General features: G+C 39.9%; 1 protein-coding gene across 5 annotated transcripts in view; it reads right to left on the bottom strand.

Annotated features, from left to right (window-relative positions):
- NCOA7 (nuclear receptor coactivator 7) overlaps window positions 1-19,611 on the bottom strand; it is a 76,039-nt gene that overhangs the window by 20,492 nt on the left and 35,936 nt on the right. For 4 of the 5 annotated variants that reach the window (XM_056487384.1, XM_056487387.1, XM_056487385.1 and 1 more), the window contains exons 3-7: window positions 19,337-19,590; window positions 3,478-3,557; window positions 2,533-2,640; window positions 1,679-1,777; window positions 504-629 (exon numbers count right to left, since the gene is read on the bottom strand). In XM_056487384.1, the coding sequence (XP_056343359.1) occupies window positions 504-629; window positions 1,679-1,777; window positions 2,533-2,640; window positions 3,478-3,557; window positions 19,337-19,590 (667 nt within the window). The remainder of the gene's footprint in view (window positions 1-503; window positions 630-1,678; window positions 1,778-2,532; window positions 2,641-3,477; window positions 3,558-19,336; window positions 19,591-19,611) is intronic. The other variant, XM_056487386.1, reaches the window with a different exon arrangement.

Genomic DNA, 19,611 nt, shown 5'->3' with positions numbered 1-19,611 from the left:
TGCTTCTAAAACACTTGCTGTAATTTAGGACTGCAGTCCTAGCATATGTTACAAGAAAGAGAAAGAAAAGATTGCATAATGCAATATCTATCCTTTTATTAGACTTGCATAATATTCATTAGCAGTAGTGCAGAAGCAACACAGACATATTTGGAAACACTGCTCTGGAAACACTTAAAATTTATCTTCAAGTCATAAATTAAATAGATTGGTATGTACTGATTTTAGAAAGCTGTTGCTTAATTTGATGGAACTGGACAGCTAATCCTGACATGTCATAACCCTGAAGTGGAGTTCGTTCTGTGTGTCTAGCAACACACAAGCAAAAGAAAAAAATTATACAGTATATTATCATAGTACCAAAAAACACAGCAGTGACAGATAAAGCCAACATAACTCTTACATTCTTTAAAAACATGAAGCACATTTGACTCCCCAAGTATACCTCTCTCACTTATCCAAAGAGAATCTCAAACAATGCCCAAAAATCAGGTTCCACCTACCTTACCATCTGTGAAGTAACGACAATTCATTTTTAAAAATTTGACAACCACAGGCTCATCCTCTTCTGAAGTAGAGGACAGGACTCTCTCCACTGGTTTGAAAGCCTTTCTTGCCAAATCAGCATCCTGAGAAAATAAAAAGTTCAGTGCAGAGCAACAGGACCAGAATCATATCCTTCTGGATTTTTGAAAATTCTTTGAAAAGGCCAGGTTCAAACAATTATCTTCTATTTGCATAAGGAAGAAAAGCACAATCATATATGTAGGTATATACGTACATTTCCAACAGTATCATGTATTGAGAAAAAAAACAAAAACCCAACCCTTGTAACCTACATATAAATAATACATACAAATAATGAGCAAGAAATTAAAAAACACCAAGGCAGGTCAGCTCACCAAAATTCAATTATACACTCTCATTGGGGAGAGGGCCTGCTCTGACACATCATCTACACAGAGCACTGGTATGATTCCCCATGCAGATGACATAGGGGTAGGGTTAAACACAATTATTCACTCCAAGCTTCTCTCCACTTTTGATTAGTGATGTATTTGAAATTATTAATTAACCTCAACAGATGTTAAAGGCAACTAAACTGCCTAAAGGTACTATCTAAAAATCATCATGGCAAATCACCATTCTAAAGAAAATGAAAGATCAGCTATGACAAGGCCTTTCACAAAGATTAAACCTGCAGTCTTGTCTAAAGACAAGTCTGTATATGGATACCACCACAATGTGTTTAACTAGAAAGAAACTGACTGCTCAAACTAAACTAACAGCCTCCCTGTTCAAGAATGCCAATGCAGGATCAAGGCTCTGGACTGCAGAGCAGCATAAGAATTTCCAGTAATAAACAATAAATAATTATTCATATTCAGTTTTCTATTCTTTAAAGATTATGCACTACACTATTTCTAATAGTTTTGATAGACTTAGGGCCCATCTGAACTTGCAATAGGTTTCCACACTCAGAATTTCCTTAATTTGGAGTATTTTTAAAACAATGGTAAATTTTGTAGTACAGCAAACTAATTTAATGCAGAACACTATACACAAGGCCTCTAAACTCAAAAAAAAAAAAAACTGCTATTTACACAGCCTTGATTTTCTGCTTCAGAATTAGAAAATATTTTGAGAGTTTAAGACCAGTGAACCATGTTTGACTTACAGGGAGTTTATCATATTCAGCATCTGATGATGAAGGTGAAACAGGAGCACCAGGACTAGAAGACAGCCTCCCAGAACTTGTATCTGGCACAAAGAGAATCTAAATACAAACAGGTATTTCAAAACAGTGAGGCAAACGCTTTAAAAGGTTATTAACTATGTTCTATTAGAAAGACAACACCATACTGATCACTCATATCTGCAATGTACACCTTAAAAACACTCAGAAAAATGAAACTAATTTTTTTATTCCAGCTTTTGTCTGCTGGGTATTCTTAAGCAAGCCACCATCTCTCTGTGCCTCAGTTTCCCTATCTGCAAACCAAGACACTTCAACTTCCTCATGGTTGTGAAGTGGAAGCAGAGATTTGCTCTTTATGAGCCAGTTGTTAATCTCTACACTTGCATCTCCAGTCCTGGACTCTCCTAAAATGTCTCTCTCCATTTATTTCTCATCTCACAGGAGACTGACTCATACCCAACATAACATTTCAAATTCTGTCTCTAACTCTCTAATTCTTTAATGCATTATAGATTGCATTTATCCAGACTTCCCAACAGTCCAACTCCCTTGCAACGGATGTATTATCTTCTTAAGCTTCAGAGTCATCTTTAAGCTTTAGTGACAGTACATAAATAACAAGTCAGATATGGCAATTACAAAGCTTCCCCCTCACACCAATTCCAAGTAATCATCTACCGAGTTTCATTTTGAGGGAGGGCTTTAAATTACTGTCCATTATCCTTGTATCCAAATGCCTAAAAGATACACTTAAGTAGTAAAAAACTTTTAGATACATAGTAAATAATTATGTTCCAGGCATTAGAAAAACCCCAAATAAATGAAAAGTTTACCTGGCCTGGCACAATTGTCTGTGTGAAAAGCTTATTGAGCTCCACAAGCTTGTTCGGGGTGACGTTGAACTTTAATGCTATGCTGTTTATGGTGTCTTGATTTCCAGCCTGAAGAAAGAGTTGATGACTAAGATTCCATACTGAACACAGCACCACACATGAACGAAACCCATCTAACAGATTGTTTGCAGGGATAGACTTGATGACCTCAAAACCCCATATATTTAATAGCTTAGATGATAAACCATATTAAAAAAAAAAAAAAAAGGACAGAAGTATTCTTTCACACTATACAGTAGATAAAATGTAGAGGTGTTACAGATATCCCTCTCCTTTCCTCTCAAAACTTTAAAGAAGCACAACTGCATTTAGAACTGGTCTGGCAAGGGGGAGAAGGTCATACACTGCAAAGTTCACTACACCTCCAGCAGCCACAGCATGTCAGGTATTTGTGCAGTTTCCAGCTGGGACACCACCCTCCACAGAGGCTCTGGTATGGTAGAGTGGAATGCCCTTAGGGACCTGAGGGCTCACACAGACGTTTGGGGCCAAGCTAGCACACTGCTGCCCTGCTCTAGCTTAGAGAAACAGATGTCACCAAGCACAGGTTAACTGCTTGATGACCTAAGCAACACTGAAGAATGGGAGTATTTTTCAGAATAACAAAACAAAACCATTGGTCTATTAGAGAGCCATAATGCAGAAGTAAAAATGGAACTGGCAGCTGCAAGAGGCAGAGATCCTGGGTTGAACAGAGATTCAGGATGTGACCCTAGCTCTCCCCATACAGTGGTATTTGAATGGTATCAATAGGGGCAATCCCTACTGAGATAGCTGCAAACTGAGAAATAATTAGTGTTCACAGTTTTGTGCCACTGCCTCCCTCTCAACCTCAACAACTCCACTTTCAAAAAGCAGACATGAACACCACACAACAATACTTACTGTATATTCTATGGTACCATGGGGCTTCTGAGAAACCATTTTCTTCTCTTTCTTTTCATTGCTTTTGTTTTGATTGTCATCTAAAGAGCAAAAATAAAAAAAATTCAAGTAATTGACTGTCAAGATGTTTACCTTTCAGCATGTTTTGAAAGAGATCTACAGTATGTGCAAATTGCAGCTGTGAAGAAGAACAAGAGGACATATAAAAGTGCCTATTAGGTCTTAAGATTGAATTGTAAGGCAAGAAAACTTCATCAAATACAACAGGTTTAGTAATCGTTCAGGAACTCTGCAAGAGTAATGTATAGATACCACAGCAATACACAACTGCTCCCATGGTTTCTTCTGTGATTCCTACACCATTCAGCTCTTGGATACAAGTACTTTGTACCATCAGATGAATATACACGTATCTACAGCCTTGGTACAACCACAACAAATACTGGTTAATCACCACTTCACCACCATTGTATTTAAACACTGTTTTATCTCTGAAGGTTAAAGTGTGCCAAGAGCCTTGCAAAGCATGCATGTATACAGTCAAGCATGAGAAAGCAGAAAGTTTGTGCAGAAGAGTTTTTCTATCAGCTCCAATACACAGAACCCACCGCAGCTTCAGAAACCCTTGCAGGATTCAAAAGACACTCACAAGCTGTCAGCACCAGAGCTCTCTACCAGAGCAGGGTAGAGATTTCCAATTCTTACAACAGCAATGGGTAAGCAAAGCCAGGGATCAGGGAGGATCCAGCCCCACGGGGCTCCCCTCCAAACCCAGAGCAGCCTACCTGGGGGGGGTGAGGGCAGCATGCAGCCCCAGCTCCAGGAGTGGGGATGGGGTGCCAGGAGGCAATTCATGGCTCTCCCTGCCTGACAGCCCCCAAGCCCTTACAAAGGTCCTGCTGCCTCCGGCAGGATGCTGCAGCTGGAAGAAGTGGGGACAGGCAAGAAGACAAGGCAAGGCTGGGCCCAGCAAAACCAGCAGCCAGGACCAAGAGCAGGGACAGGCTGTCCTCCTGGGAGCACTCTTCCTGTGGTCCAAGCCAGCAGATCTGGAAGATCAGGGAGGAAAGGACTGGGAATGGCAGCACAGGGCTCCTGACTTGCATTCAGGCTTTGCTGCAACCTTTGCTATTTCCAGAGAGCAAGAGGCAGATAGTAAAAGGAAGGGCGAGGACTCGCCTGCCACACTGTAATGTACACAAGAAACAAGGAGGGGCCCAGCGTGCTGCACCTGAACCTTCTGCTGGCCCATGTCCACAGCAAGATGAATGCTGTGGGGCTGCCTCAGTGTGCTGCTCCCTCAGTCAGGTGAGACACACAGGAGCCCTGGACATGCATCCAGGTATTACTGCTGCCATATCCCACCCACCACCTGCCGGGAATGCAGCCATGAGAAGTGCACTGGTTAGGGACACTACAGATAAGGCGACAGAGGCAGAAAGCATGCAGAAACCAAACACAGACAGTTTCAGTACATGCACACAGTGTAGATGGCACGAAGGACAGGGGGAGGAAGGGGAAGATCAGGATGACGCTGGCTTTTCCCTGATAGCATTTTGAAACAGCATCACCAATGATCTCAGATACTTCATCTCTGAGACTGGACACCCACACTGAAACTTTTTTAATAAGCTTTCTTACTGTGTTTTTCTGACCATTTGTATTTTCACCATTGGCCCACCACCTTCTGCTGATCAAAGTGAAAGCAGTGTGTGGAAAAATAGATAATGGCAGCAGCATTAGCAGGACACAGTATTAAACCATCAGAAACACAATGACAACATGACAGACAAAAAACCTGACAAATACTGGATGTTTTCTTTATACATTATCTACATACAAGGGCCAACATGGCACAATCCTGCCTGAAGAAACCCTGCCAACTACTGAGTTCACACTGTTTTGTGCTACCAGGAAATACCACTTCCATTAGTCCAGGATAACTATGACTACAACTACATATCACACTCGTGTAGGCAAACTACCTGAACTTTTTGTGACCTTTCCCTGAAGAAAGACAAGAAAGGTAGACTTCACCTTCCAGTAAATTATTTGGTCTAGCTGTAAAAAGTAAACAAGTTTTCAGATATTTTACCCTTATTTATGTCTGAAACAGTACACAAGGTAGGAAACAGTTGAGAGCAATAATCTCTAACACTAACTAGACATGCACCAATATGACCTTGGAGAGGTGTTAATAAAGTCGGCCAGAGAGATGGAGAAAGTGAGAGAGAGAGAGAGAGAAAAAGAGATTTTGCTCCTGCTGAATGAGAAGAAGTCTGGGTGTAGATGGGGGAAATAACGATATGCAATCAAAGCAATTTCTCTGAAGAGTGTATAGCTTATAATTGCTATTAGCTAAACATTTTTTGTTCCAAAGCTTTGTGTTTGAAAATGCAGAGCTGAGCACAACAGCAACCACTACACCACCGTGGCACAAAAAGGACACAAAATACTACCTCCCCCGGAGCTTCCTACCTGGGAGGTAGGACACCTCTCTCCTCCTCTGTGAAATACAAGTATTTTCCTGGTCCTCCTAACTGCATTGCCTGCTAAATTCAGAGATTAAAAAATACTATCCAGGAAAATGTTATAACCTGAAATATTGTATTCACAGGAGACATATAATATGCTCTAGTTCTTGGATGACAGGACTGTTAACCTCTGAACCTGTTTTTTGTAGGGTTCTGAACACAACTGTGATACAACAGAGAAGAGTGAACTAAATACGCACACATAGTTGAAAGCCTCTAACCACATGACAAGAAAAAGAGAAGTTTGAAAGACAAGCTGAGTTTAGATTAAACAAAATACCATGCTTTTTGGTCAATAAATGTTAAAAAATCCTAAATAAGTTGAACAATTAAATACTTTTCTTTCACATCTATGTGCAAGAACATGTGTTGTATGGTCTGTTTATCTACAGGCTAAAAGAAACAGTCACAGTCTGTGAATTTGTCTCCTAAAACCAAAATCTGACATTTTGTGTTTGGATATGTTTTCCTTCTACCCCCTATTGCCCCTGTTTTTTTTTCTATCCCAGCAACAGAGGGTTGAGAACACTGTCCATACATTATGCCTAACAGCTAGACAGGTTTTGGGTATTTCAAAACCACATCCTAATTATTTGAATAGTGTGAACTCTTAACTAGTCCATGTTTTTAATTGTGCATATAAAGATTTAAAATAATAAATAAACATCTCAGACCTTCAGAAGAAAAAATTGCAATGGATCCATTAAACCTGACAGGTACTGCTAAGCCCACATACTGCACATGTGGTGAGGCCAAGGCCACAAATCGTGATCTACATGAAATGTTTACAGCAGTGACTGCAAAGCCTGACAAAGTAGCACACCACAATATACTGTCTCTCCAGTTCCCCTTATCTTCTCTCATTTCTCCTCCAGGAAGCCAAACATTTTCTGACATGATCTGAGGGCAGGTAGCTCCAGTATAGCCACAAAGGCACCCAGAGCACACACAGGCATGATGGAAGCCTCAGGGACCACGTTTCTTTCAGTCAGAACTAGATGAACAGCTCCACAGGCTTTAAACAACTGCCTTTGGCTACTTTTTGAACTTAAACAATTGCTTAGTGGTGAAATGGCTCATGGCTTTGGCTCCCAAATTTTCCTGCACTGCATGTAGCCTGGAGATGGGATTGCACATCCATGAGAAGTGACTAGGTGTTAATGCAAATTTGATCACACTGCATTTTTAGGCAAAGGGCAGAGTGGGTGGACTGAACCTTTCTGTGGTTTTGGGAAACTTGTAAATTAAGAACTATGTAAAAATAGTAAAATAATAAGCAGCGAGAAGAAGAATGCCAAGTGAGAAAAGGCAAGAAAATACAGGCTTACTGAAAATGCACAGGTCTAGAATGGGAAAATTTTTCTGCCCTTAATGGTATATTTGTATCTCAGTTTCCTAGCAGACTCTTGACATTTCGTTTAGCAGTGTTACAGGAAACCTTACAAAAAAAGAGTTACCTAAGAGTAATTTGGAAACCAACTATTGAAGGAGTATGATAAAGAGGTCAATCAGTTTATCACTCAAAAGACCTTGGCGCATGATAGGAGAATTACACCTCTGCAACTGTGTAAATAGCTCTGTAAGTAGATAGAATAGGTCAAGGAGCATCAGGAGTCTCCTGCCCACACAAGCAATCACTGAACTGCTCTGCTCCTTCAAGAGCTCCACATCAGTTCTATGCCAATGAACCCCACACTAAAATGATGTGCTCATAAATCAATGCTTCCCTTCTTGTACTTCATACTTAATTTCACTGAACACCCTAATTAATACTATTTTAAGGGTGAACAAATAAATAGTCATTATTCACCTTCTGCACACCATTCATGATATCACAAATTTCCAGCATCTTTTCTTAGTTACTTCACTTTTTCCAACTGACTAATACTGTGATAATTTGGACTCTACTATTTCTCTGATCACACAGGCTGGCCTTCTAGTTAGCTTTTCCTCTCCTACTACATCCTTTTTTAGATGGAGGAAGTAAAATCAAACAGAGATTTTATGCTACAGAAAAAAACAATAATCTGTGCTGGTGACAGAAAAGAGGATTTCCTTAAACCTGTATGATATTAGTCATTTTTCCACATCACACACTAATCATTTTTCCATGCTGCTCAGTGCATCACTGCTATTTCAGGACATTCCAGTCCTACATCTCTATTACAAGTTTGTTAAAAGCAATAAAATATATTATCATAAGTCTAGCCAAGCGCCAGGACAAAGGAGTGAAAACCCACAGGTGGCTTAAAAGAATCTGAAACATAATAAACTAAGGGGAGAACAGTTATCCATCAGAGTAACCTAATCAGGGTACTGATAAGAACTTAAGAAAACATGGCATCCTGGGGTAGTTTCCTTGTCAGTGAATGAGGCCTGATACCAATTATAGTGACAGAGATGGAGTACAGTAAATAACACTTAAGTGATTCTAAACACAGAGATCTCAAGCATATGAAAGACCTACTTAGGATGACAGAGGGGGAAGACAAATCAGTTTATCTGAACAATTTTTTCCATTCCTATTTTCTACCATGACATTTTAATAACTTTCAGTGATTTTGCTGTGTGCAAAGTTGTGCGTTGGATTATGTAATTGTGATTTAAAGCATCTTTCTGACTTTTCTCATGACTCTCAAAGTGATGAGCTGAACAGCATTCACATTAAAATTACTAGTTTTATATAAAAAATCTTTCTTTCGGCTCCTATCAAGCGTGGGTGAACCCCACCACCACAGGGACCAGATTCCTGGTTTGGCACACCTTCCACTCACTCTGATGTTACAGCTGCAGCAGCCTCTGAGAAAGACACCCCAGCCCCATTCCCTCCTTTAGCCAGCTGCAGCAGTTAGGGGGCATACAAAAAGGATTTTTGGCCATCTGATCAGACCTATCTCCCTGAAGAAAACCAGCAAGTTAGAAACATTCCCTACTCAGATTTGGATAGTGTACTGCTACCATGTTAAAAGAGAAATAAAAAATCCCTAAAATTTCTCAACAACTCAGGTATCTGTTTTTCTTTTCTGCTTCCCACTTTCCCCAGAGTCTCCTGACAAGCCCTCACCTTTACTTCTGCATATTTTTAGTCCACTGAATCATATCAGTTGGCTTCCTCCTTCACTACTGCTGTAGTCACTTGAAACAAAAGGGCATCTGTCATCCATCACAACCACACTTGTGCTCCTTCATTAGTGAGACTTCTCCTGACAGAAAACAGCAATTCCCTGATCAGTACAAATCCAGACACATGATTCTGAAATATCTATACCTTGAATAAAATTTTCAATAAAAACTGATTGTCCGCTAATTATTTTCCAAGCAATTCTTTCAAAGGAATAAAGAGATCACCAGAAAATACAGAGCCTCAATGAAAAATGACAATCAGTTGAAAGAACTGATAAAAAAGGTAGTAACTCCTTCTGCTATTAGGTATTTTTAGGCACACTTCAATAAAAATTGGACTATTGATATTCATGCAATATTCACATACTGAATACATGAAAAACTGCAAATATTTAAGGAACTTCAATTTCCTCTTTATTTACTTCATCTCCAAGAAGTAGCTTTAGCTCCTTTGTGGTCTGACAGCATTACTTGCAAATCCTGTTCAGGAACATGTCAGCATGTAAACACATCTTTCACTAAAGTATCACCAAAAATTTCTGACTATCCACTACATCAGGTACTCACGGACAATACAGAGTGAGGAGAACCAGCCTGTCAACAAAGCAGGGCTGAGGGAAGGAATACTTAGGCATCAGAAGAGAAAATATGGACATTTTCTAAAACTATTAACACTAAACATGCTGATTTTCTTCATTATTTTGCTGCTTGAACACACCACAGCCTGCCTGGGAACGCTATGACATGTAAGTCAACCAGGACAAATCAAGCACTGCACTGTCCTGTCTATTGAGTGTTTGCAAGGTCAATAGAGATGAAAATCACAAAGATTCTAAAGATACAGGACACATGCCCATGTTTTTGTGTCTGGAGATGGCATCAGCATCTGCTGTGCTGCTGACTGCCATCACTTCATCACGCAGATCCTCAGAAGCCATAGAAAAGAACAACTCAGTTCATACAAGCTACTGATCCCAAGCGTGACCCAACAAGTTGCAACAGAGACATCACGACAGACTGAGAAGATATTAGGAAATGTCAGTAGAGAAAGCTGGAAGAGAGGGCATTACACAACCAATAAGATCTGGCTTAACTTTGTATTATTATTTAAATGCACTTGAAGAGAGTGCTGCTTTTCAGAGCATTTATATTAACTTTCAACAGTGTTTTTCAAGCTCAATATGGGAACTTCATGAAGAAGAGAAATTAAAAGAAGAAGAGAAGATGAAGAGAAATTAAAAGGCTGCCTTGAGGATACAAGGCCTGAGTTATGCAGGCTAAAAATGACTACCTCATGCCTCTGTTTGGAGATCAAAAGATCTGCAACATGATTTCAGATGCACTATACTGTGCTCCTTGCCTTTGAATATTCCTGTCTTAGAGAAGAATGTCTGAAACTAGAATGAGAGTATTCTGCCTGTTCCCTGAGGGCAGAAATCCCAAGTGACTATGGTGAGTCACCAGGAAGGGGAGAGAGCTGAAACACCTGGGTGCTGCAGAGGACTGCTCCAGAGGGTACAAGTTCTGGAAGCCTGGGTCAGGGAAGAGGCAAAGGATCCAATCCACCCGGTTGACAGCCCTCCCAGGAAACATGGAAGACAAAGACCTGTCAGAGTCCAACTCATTATCCCAGCACAGGATACACCACCAAGACTGCCTCTGAAGAGCTGCACATGCCCTGCAGGTACTCAAGACTAACTTCACAAGGCACCATGCTCAGCAAGCACAAGACTCAGCAGGCAGCTGGCACAATCTGGGAAAGCAAGACTACCCCAGGCATGATGAGCCAGTGGATCCTGGAAGTGACGAACTTGCTAGCCACAAAGACATATTTCCCTTCATTATCCCTGGCAGAAATATGACAACTCTTTTTATTAATTCTCCTGACACGCTTCCTTTTCACCTCCTGCACACGCACACCTGTCACAGTCTCACCAAGGGCTATGGGACCAATTGCTCCACAGCCTTCCTCTCTTCCTCTGGGACCACTTTTCAGAGATGCTAAGTGCATCTGAGTTTAAATATAACTAAGAACATAAGTGCTCACTCTTTGTGAAAATTCAGGCCTCGGGAAAAAAGACAGCCCTTGGAAACGTACCTGGCTCTTTCAGCAGTGAGATGAGTTTTAGCTAACCAAACACCAGCCTGTCATTCCCTAGTCTGACCTTTCCAGAATAGATCACAAGATGTCATTGCCTTAAATCTTACTTTCACTGCCTTAAATCTGACTTTGAGTAATTGCTATAGTGGAATGTAACTCTGTAAAATAGCAAATCCTGGTATTTTTTACCCCATGACAGAAACACCACTTTTTAATTTTCTGCCTCAATAATTTATTCCACTGTTATAAAGGTATCCCTGATTTCTAATCTCCACTTGTTTTTCTCCATGTCCTGGTCTGCTGAGCGTGTCAAAGCTTTTTGCTATGATATTTCAATTACACAATTAATTTAGGATAAGGTTCTCGAGTTTTTTCTCCCTCAAGAAGAATTATAACCAAAGTAGTCTCTCACAACTCCTCTAGTCTCCAAGTATTTTCTTTCTTCCCTGAGCTGTGCTAAACAGAACTCACAGTAAACCAAGTCAGAGAACCCGAATTAAGAGGAAAACATCTCCTGTTCCAGCATCCTGGGTCCTGGAGGTCCAGAGAAGACTACCAAGGACAAGCAAAGCCATGAAACAGCTTATATGCAAAGAATGCTGAAGATCTTCAGACTGGAAACTATGGAAGAGGGATATTTTATAGAGAGGAAAAAAACAAACAAAAACCCAACCAACCAGCCAGAAAACAACAAAGAAATACATAAGAAAAATCACAGGAGTCTTGGAGATGGTAAGTAGGGATCGACTGTTCAGATACTTATACAAGAACTTATGATAACCCAACAAAGCCAGGAGAAGCAAGTTTGCTCTTCAAGAGAATGGTAGCAAACCTGCCCACTCTTCACCAAAAGAAATCTGTACAGGCCCAGGAAGAGGAAAGATAAGCATGTAGTAGAGCACTCTAAATGCATGAACTATGAGCAGCTCAGAAGAGGGCAGTAGGGTGGACGCTTTCACAAAATTCACTGTATTCATAATCTTCCCTAGACATCCAGGTGTGGCCTTTATGGAAAAATATATGCTACACTAAATGGGCTCTGGTCTGAAATGGCATGGGCTTTCCTACTGCCCCTCTAGCACTTCTTCATCCTGGAATCACACACATCACCAGGCTTGGATACAGCGGTTCAGCAGCAGTCACACAGTCACACTGTAATTCCTTTTACTCACTTGCATAAAACTTTCAAGTACCTGTACTATTCTTTTTGCCTTCAAAATTATGTTTTCCAAGTTTATGGTCAAGTAAATAAGCACATCAAGTGCCCCAAGTAATTTTTCATATTTAACAGGCCATTCCTCCTGGAAAGCTTTGCTCTACAACCTGCCTTTAAAACGTGTAAATGTCTGTACTCAAGTTACCATTTAATCCATGTAACTCAGCATTGGTAACTTGTGGTGGGCACTTTCCCCCCTCACTTACAAAATGTTAAATCAGAAAGATTCTGATCCCTTCAAAGCTAAACACACTTGGTCATCCTACCAGAGGGACCTACCCTCCAAATTTTAAACTTGAGACATTCTAGAGTATTAACTTAAGGGCCATACAAAATACTAGTGCATGACATCAGCAATGTAATGCTTACAAATGCAATTTGCCTTGATTGACTACTGGAAAATTAACAAAGGAATATAAAAAAATTGTACCAACCTTCTTTAAAGGCTTACAGAAAAAAAACACATCAGTTATAACTAATTCATCAATAAACTCTCAGGACTCCTATGTGAAAAGCAGCTCTGTCAATTAAAAAAAAAAGTGTCTATTAAGCTACTGTTTACATCCATGTCTAACAGAGTTGAGAAAAATCACACCACAGTATATAAATAGATCAATTCTCCTATGTCCTTTCATCTTCCTTGCTGTCAGAAGCACCAGAAAATTACTGAAAATTCAACTGCTAATATCACATACTGAGCTAAAATTATTTTTAGTTTCTCTCTTGTTCTTGATAGAGTTAATTAATCTCTTAATTTTTATGTTCCTGGGAAGTTTTCACATTTTGTCCTTTACTTTCCCATCAAATTCCCTTGCTTCCTACTTGAAACATACATTAGATTACTGACTATCAACAGATGAGTTTACAAGTTGGTTTCATATATCCACATAGCTTCATTTCCTTCTAATAGCAGATTTAAAAACAGCTCAGTCTTTCCTCTCAAGATGAGGTTGCCATGTGTGCCACTGGGATTAGCTCATTTGCTTTGAGCATGGTAATAATAATGCCAAGGTTGTGTTGATGGGCAATACCTACCTATTACATACGAAACATCAGGTTTCAACTGTTTGCATCTTCTATTCAGTTTAACAACAAACAAAAGCTCACCCACCAAGATAAGAATTTGAAGAGGACACCACACATGGGGAGCTTGCCCAGTGTTAAGACATTTCCACACAAATTTTCAGAACTTAAATGCTAACATTATTATTACTGGTACTTACTGCTCAGATTGAATTCTCCTACCTATGGACAAGGCATCCTTACTCTGTGCAACTGTTTCTAGCAAACATCTGTTAAAAGCACAGTGGGATAAGACTATTTGGTCTCATTTCAAAACAAGTCACCTGAGAACAGCTGCCTTTCAGTCATCTATCCACTTTATTCTTTCTACATGGTTTCTATAACCAATGCTAATCAACCAGCTTCCTGAAGCTTCCCAGTCAGCCACTGCCCAGCCAGTTCCTTCAGTTTACCTTCCCAGTTATTCCAATCCCCTTGGTATTCCACACACTCAATTATAACCAAATTGACTTCTTCCTATGCTGCTTCAATTCTATTTGAGATCTTCATTCTGAAAGAAACATATTTTTCCATTTTCACCCCTCTTTATATCCACAGTCATTTTTGGCCTGAAGCACAAATACTAAAGCAAGGTCTCAGAACCTGAGAAAACGTATCCTGTTCTTACTGTTGTATTAAGCAACTTAACACAACACTGAGCAACCCACATGGTAAATCACTTGGATTACTTAGAATAGAAAGTACTTTGCTACATGAATAGGGCTGACCAAATCAAGCCCCCAGAGATTAGGGCTGATTACAGTTAGCTAGCTACAAACAAAAAATTATATGGATTTTTAAAAAAAATTCTTCTTCTTTTTTTATGAGTAGCACCTTAAGTAGGTCCTCAACTGCATCTTACTGTTCTGTACCTGGTAATACAAAAGACAAAACCAGAACTCATAAACAGAAGGAAGTTTCCATTTTTTACTCAATATTGTCTTGAGAAGTCCACTTCAGATTAAGCCTGCTTAGCACATGACCTAACTATTATTCCATGTGTTTGCAGTAAGCATCCCACCATTTCATTACATTTAAATTCTCAATAAATTTTCACTGCATTGCAAGCAACTTACATCTTTGAAACAAAGTACTTCTGGTATCATGGGAGCTGCCTCTGCTGTTTCAGTGTCAGTCAGGGCCAATCTCGTCACATAATGACTAAAGAATATTGCTATGCCCTCTCTGCTTTGCTTACTAAAATTTGCTCTTGGTCATTTACCCAGAACATTCAGAGGCTTGGTAACTGCACACATGTTGCACTGCTCCTGTATCACTCCCTGCTGAAGGGATGGCAGAAAGGACAAGTCAAAAAGAAGGCATCTGCTTTCTGCCCCTAGGGAGATACTCTGGCACTTCCTGCTCAATATGTCACATACCATCTCATTAAATGGGCATATACCACTTTTCTTCTCATGGTGTTTAGGAGTCCTGCTTGTTTTGATGTAAATTAGAGCCATAAATAAGAGGGGGTTTTGTTACTCTCACCTCCCACTCCTGCAGAAACTGAACACTACACAGTGAATACAAAAGGATGGCTTTAATACTACAGAGCAAAATGATATGCTAGTCAACTGGATTTTATTTTGTTGACAAAAGTAACTCTCTGGTATGGAACAAGCCACCTAAATCAAACTTTTCTTTATGACATATTCTTTAATGGAGATCAATTCCTCACATATGTTGCCTGCTTAGATTTTCAAGCAAAATCAGTGGGATCTAGGAATATCATGCATATCTGATAGAAAGACTCATTATATCATGCTGGAATAAATACATGGATGAAATCCAGTGTTGTTTTTGACTACTGTTACACTTCTTGTTTTCAGAAGCTCACACTTTTACCTGCTTCAGTGTCTTCAGTGGCACAACACAAATGTTGTTCAGCAACTCCTGACAAGAATTGTGTTTTCCTAATCTCACAGGAGTCAAATCCACATCTTTCAATAAAAACAGGCTTCTCAGAGAGAGCATGTCAGAACCAAGCAGCCAATGCTTCTCCCCAAGAAGGGAAGAGCATCCTGGGCACCGAGTACAGCAGCCAGAGCACCTACACAGACCTGTCCTTGGAAGTCTGAAAGCTGTTTACTGCAGCAACAACAGCAGAAAGAGTAAGACAAAGTTAAAAAGCAGATTACCACATAAGCCAAAAGATGTGGCAAGAATATAGAGATATACTGATCTTCAGGAAAAAACAACAAGCAGTATTAGCATCTCTGGTGTTCCAAGGCAAGAGAAAAAGGGCTGAATCTCAAGGCAATGTCTTATAGGATGACATTTGGAGACTGAATGTTGCAGATTATTACAGAACTTGCACTGAAGAACGGTGGAAGTGCTCAGAGGAAAGGAAGCTATGAGGCTACACTGGAGAAACTTTCTGGCAGTAGGACCTATCCAGCCACTTAGCAGTGCCTCAAGAAAAATGATCATTCCTGTAGAACTTCAGGTTACTTGTAAGGGTGCCACCGCAGTGCAAGCTGATATACTGTACTGAACAGTGCAGCATTTGGGCTGGGAGAGGGATGCTGGAGGATCCCTTCCTAGAGGATGCCCCAGTCACACCTCCTCCTCCTCGGCTCGGCGGTGCCACCCACCGGCATGAACACAACGCCGCACCTGGATGCAGGAGAGGAGCTCCTCGCTGCACTTCCACCTTCCTCAAATAATCCACGTCTTTTAACCACTCTCTTTTATAGAAAGCTTGGCAGGGATAACCACCTCCAGCTCTGCACAGCCTGCAGAAGCTGCGTTAGTCCTTCAGCAAGAGAAGAGGAATTTACTGAGTCAACAAAATCCTCCTGGCAGAATTGGTGCCTGCAGGAATCTATTAAAAAGCACGGCATTCGAAGTGGGAGTCAGGATGTCACTGCATTTACAAATTCAAAAAGGCAAACACATTCACAAGCCTCTAATGAAGGGACGTGGTGTTCAAGGAAAAATTACAATGAGATGTTCCTTCCCCCATCTTTTAGAACAGTAAGTAAAGAAGGATTTATTGTCCTGTAAAATATGAAAGGGAGATTATTCGGAGGACAGTGGTCTTCATTCTGTTAGACTGACAGACACAACTCCTCTGGACTCAAATAATCTAATGACAAAACCTCCATTAAGCCACAAAGCTTGGTTGTATCATGAGAATACACAAGGCTGTTGCTACATTTAATAATTTTTTCTTCTGAGGAAAATTTAAACATTTTGATAAAGTGCAGAAAGCATTTTGGAAAAAAAAAAAGAAGTAATTCCTGTGTCATATTTTCATAAAGTTAGAATTACAGAACTGCTCAAGTTGAAAGTGATCTTAAAGATCATCTACTCCAATGCCTCTGCCATGTTCCAGACATTAGTCAAAGCTAAATAGTTGGGCAGAAACCGACAACAAAACTCCCAAGCCCTTCAGAAAATATAAATAGAAAAATAGTTAGCAGAGAGAGAGTGCATGCTTTTTAGTCAGAGAACTTAAAAAACACCAATAATGGGAGAAGTCAGAAGACAATAAAGACAGGGTAGGGGGGAGAGGGAAATTAGGTGCATGTATCCCTGACATTAAATAATTAAGACAGACATATATGCATGGATAATCCCTCCCTCTCAGACACTTTCATATGAAAGCGTATCAACAATGAAAAGATAAAGTTGTTACAGGTTTGGCAGTACCTTCCCACCACTGCAGCTGACACATCTTCCAGCAGAGAAATGCTGAATGTACACCTGGCAGAACTCCGCTCAGTGAGACAGATGGGTCTGTCCTCTGCCATGCCATATGCAGGTAAAAGGCAAACTATTTAAACAAGTCCAGCTCTTCCAGATGGCTGTGGGTGTACAGACAGCTCTAAGAAACTACTCAGGTGTTGGAAAAGGTGGCAGCTTTCTGGACAGCAGCAGTAACAAACACCTAAGGAGGTAACCCTGCAAGCTACGGCTGGGGTGGGTGAAGGCAGTAGAAGCCATGCAGTCCAGTGTCATGGCAACTAACAATTCTACTGAAAACACACAATCAACTCTTTTCTGCCTCTAAACTTTCACTTCTGCAATTTGTTGTTCCAGTTGGGTGAAAGCCTTTAGGAACAACTGAAAGAAGGCATGCAAACAAGAAGGAGGTTTTTATCTCTCTGGATTTTGCCAGTTGGGTCTGTGCTCAGCTCAACAGCAGCATTAAATTATTTCTCAACAGAAATTCTGTATTTCTGCAGAACCCAGAAACCTTGCACACCTACATGATGATCAGTAGCATTTCAAGTCACCCTGTAATGATGCCAGTCCACATGAAACTGCAGAACATTAATGAAACAGACATAAGTAAAACCTGAGTTTGTACTGACTGTTGGATCACAAGTCAAAGACAACTCAAAGACAAAGACATCTTTGCTTTCTCCTTAGCTAGCACTGCCACATTCTTCAGTGACAGGGAGTGATCTCATTGCCCCCCATCTCACCACCCCAAGTGCCAACTGTTGCAGAATTTTTAAATTTAACTCCTGAAAAACTTGAGAAACAAAATTCAGCTACCTCACAAACCCCTAAATTCCTCTAGGTACAAACCAACAAGTGCTTCTAGCAGAAGCACTTTACTAACAATGCAGCAGAAGTTTATGTTTTGGTGTGTTTGGGATTTTTTATACCAGCATACTACCAAAGCATAAAAAAAATTACAGGTTTGTTCATGAACAATTCTCAGGTTTTCCTTTTACAGATTTTATTTCCAGAACAGTGTGGTCAGAACTTCAGACAGAGAGAAGAAAGTTTTCTTTTAGTTCTCAAACAATTGCTCCCATCACATTCAAATCTGCCAAAAGTTACAGCCTGATCAATAAATCACTGTAAACCCTTGAGCTTCCCAGGAAGCAATACTCCAGGGTTTATTTTTTTTATGGCAAGGCCTATACTGCCTCACAAAAGGCATTCTTCAGCTGTGGGCTAGTCTGTGACCACTCAACACATAACATTTTCACTGCAGATTTCTTTTTTTTATCCTAAAGAGGACTCCTCCTTGGGAGTCAGTCATCCATACACACACTGTGTGAGCAGTAAAGAAGTCTGCTTTGAGGACAGCTACGGTTTCCTGTTCCATTCCTTCTCTTTGGGAAAGGATTCCTTACAAGATAGAACCAGAGTTCTCCAAATCTAAGAATTCATTCCACCAAAATGCCAAGACAAAATCTGGAATAAGTATTTAATAAATCATACCTAAAATCAGTTAAGAGTATCTAACAAATTACAATCCAGAACTGCAAACAGACGTGTACGTGACTCAACTCATATATTAATTTACAATTAATTTTTTTCTGAAGTTCTTGTAAAAAAATCTAAAAAGGAATTTATAATTAATGGAGTTACTTAGACATTGGGGGAGTGAGAGGGAAACAAGCCATCACACAAGCTTTTTGACATCTTGTTTAAAAAAATGTTAATTTACTTACTTCCTCACACTTCAACAGACAAACATGAATATCAATTTAGACTGAAGCCTTAAACAGTATACATCAATTTATGAAAGAAATATCCCTGCCAAAAAAACCTGAACCCCATAAGACATTGAAAACAGATAATAAAAATAACTAAAATAAAATGCAAAAATAAACTAACTGCTGCCTATAACAACATTGAGTTTTAGAACTGAGAAACAAGATACTGGCATTTTTGTGAGAATGCAAGGTATAAGTTAGTAGCAGATATTTGGAACTATGCAATTCTATTTGCTTTTATAGGAAGGATATCCAAAGTTAATTACCCTTTTAAGAAAGGCCTACAAAATATAAGAAAAATACATTAGCAAGCTATCCAAACAAACATATTTTAAAACACTACAGCATTAACATAACTCACCAGTACTATAGTATCTTTTAAGTTCTGTGCGTCTGATGTCTTTCAGTTGACTGTACTTTTTCTTTTTCTTTTCCTTGTCTGGAGCAGTTTCCTTTTCCCCAGGAAATTTACAGTTGTCTTCAGAGGAACTGATTTGCTCCAAAATAACTTTGCTTTCATCATCTTTCTCAGAAGGTGTTTTGGAAACAGGAGATCCAGGGGAATTGGCAGAGACTGTCTCGGTGGTTTGTTTGACTTGCCTTTTTTTTTTCAAACTGTGCATAAAGAAAAGAAAC

The sequence above is a fragment of the Oenanthe melanoleuca genome, chromosome 3 (genome assembly GCF_029582105.1).
Source record: "Oenanthe melanoleuca isolate GR-GAL-2019-014 chromosome 3, OMel1.0, whole genome shotgun sequence".
Taxonomy (NCBI): Eukaryota; Metazoa; Chordata; class Aves; order Passeriformes; family Muscicapidae; genus Oenanthe; species Oenanthe melanoleuca.
Note: the sequence above shows the minus strand (reverse complement) of the source record. Positions and strands in the feature narration are given on the sequence as shown.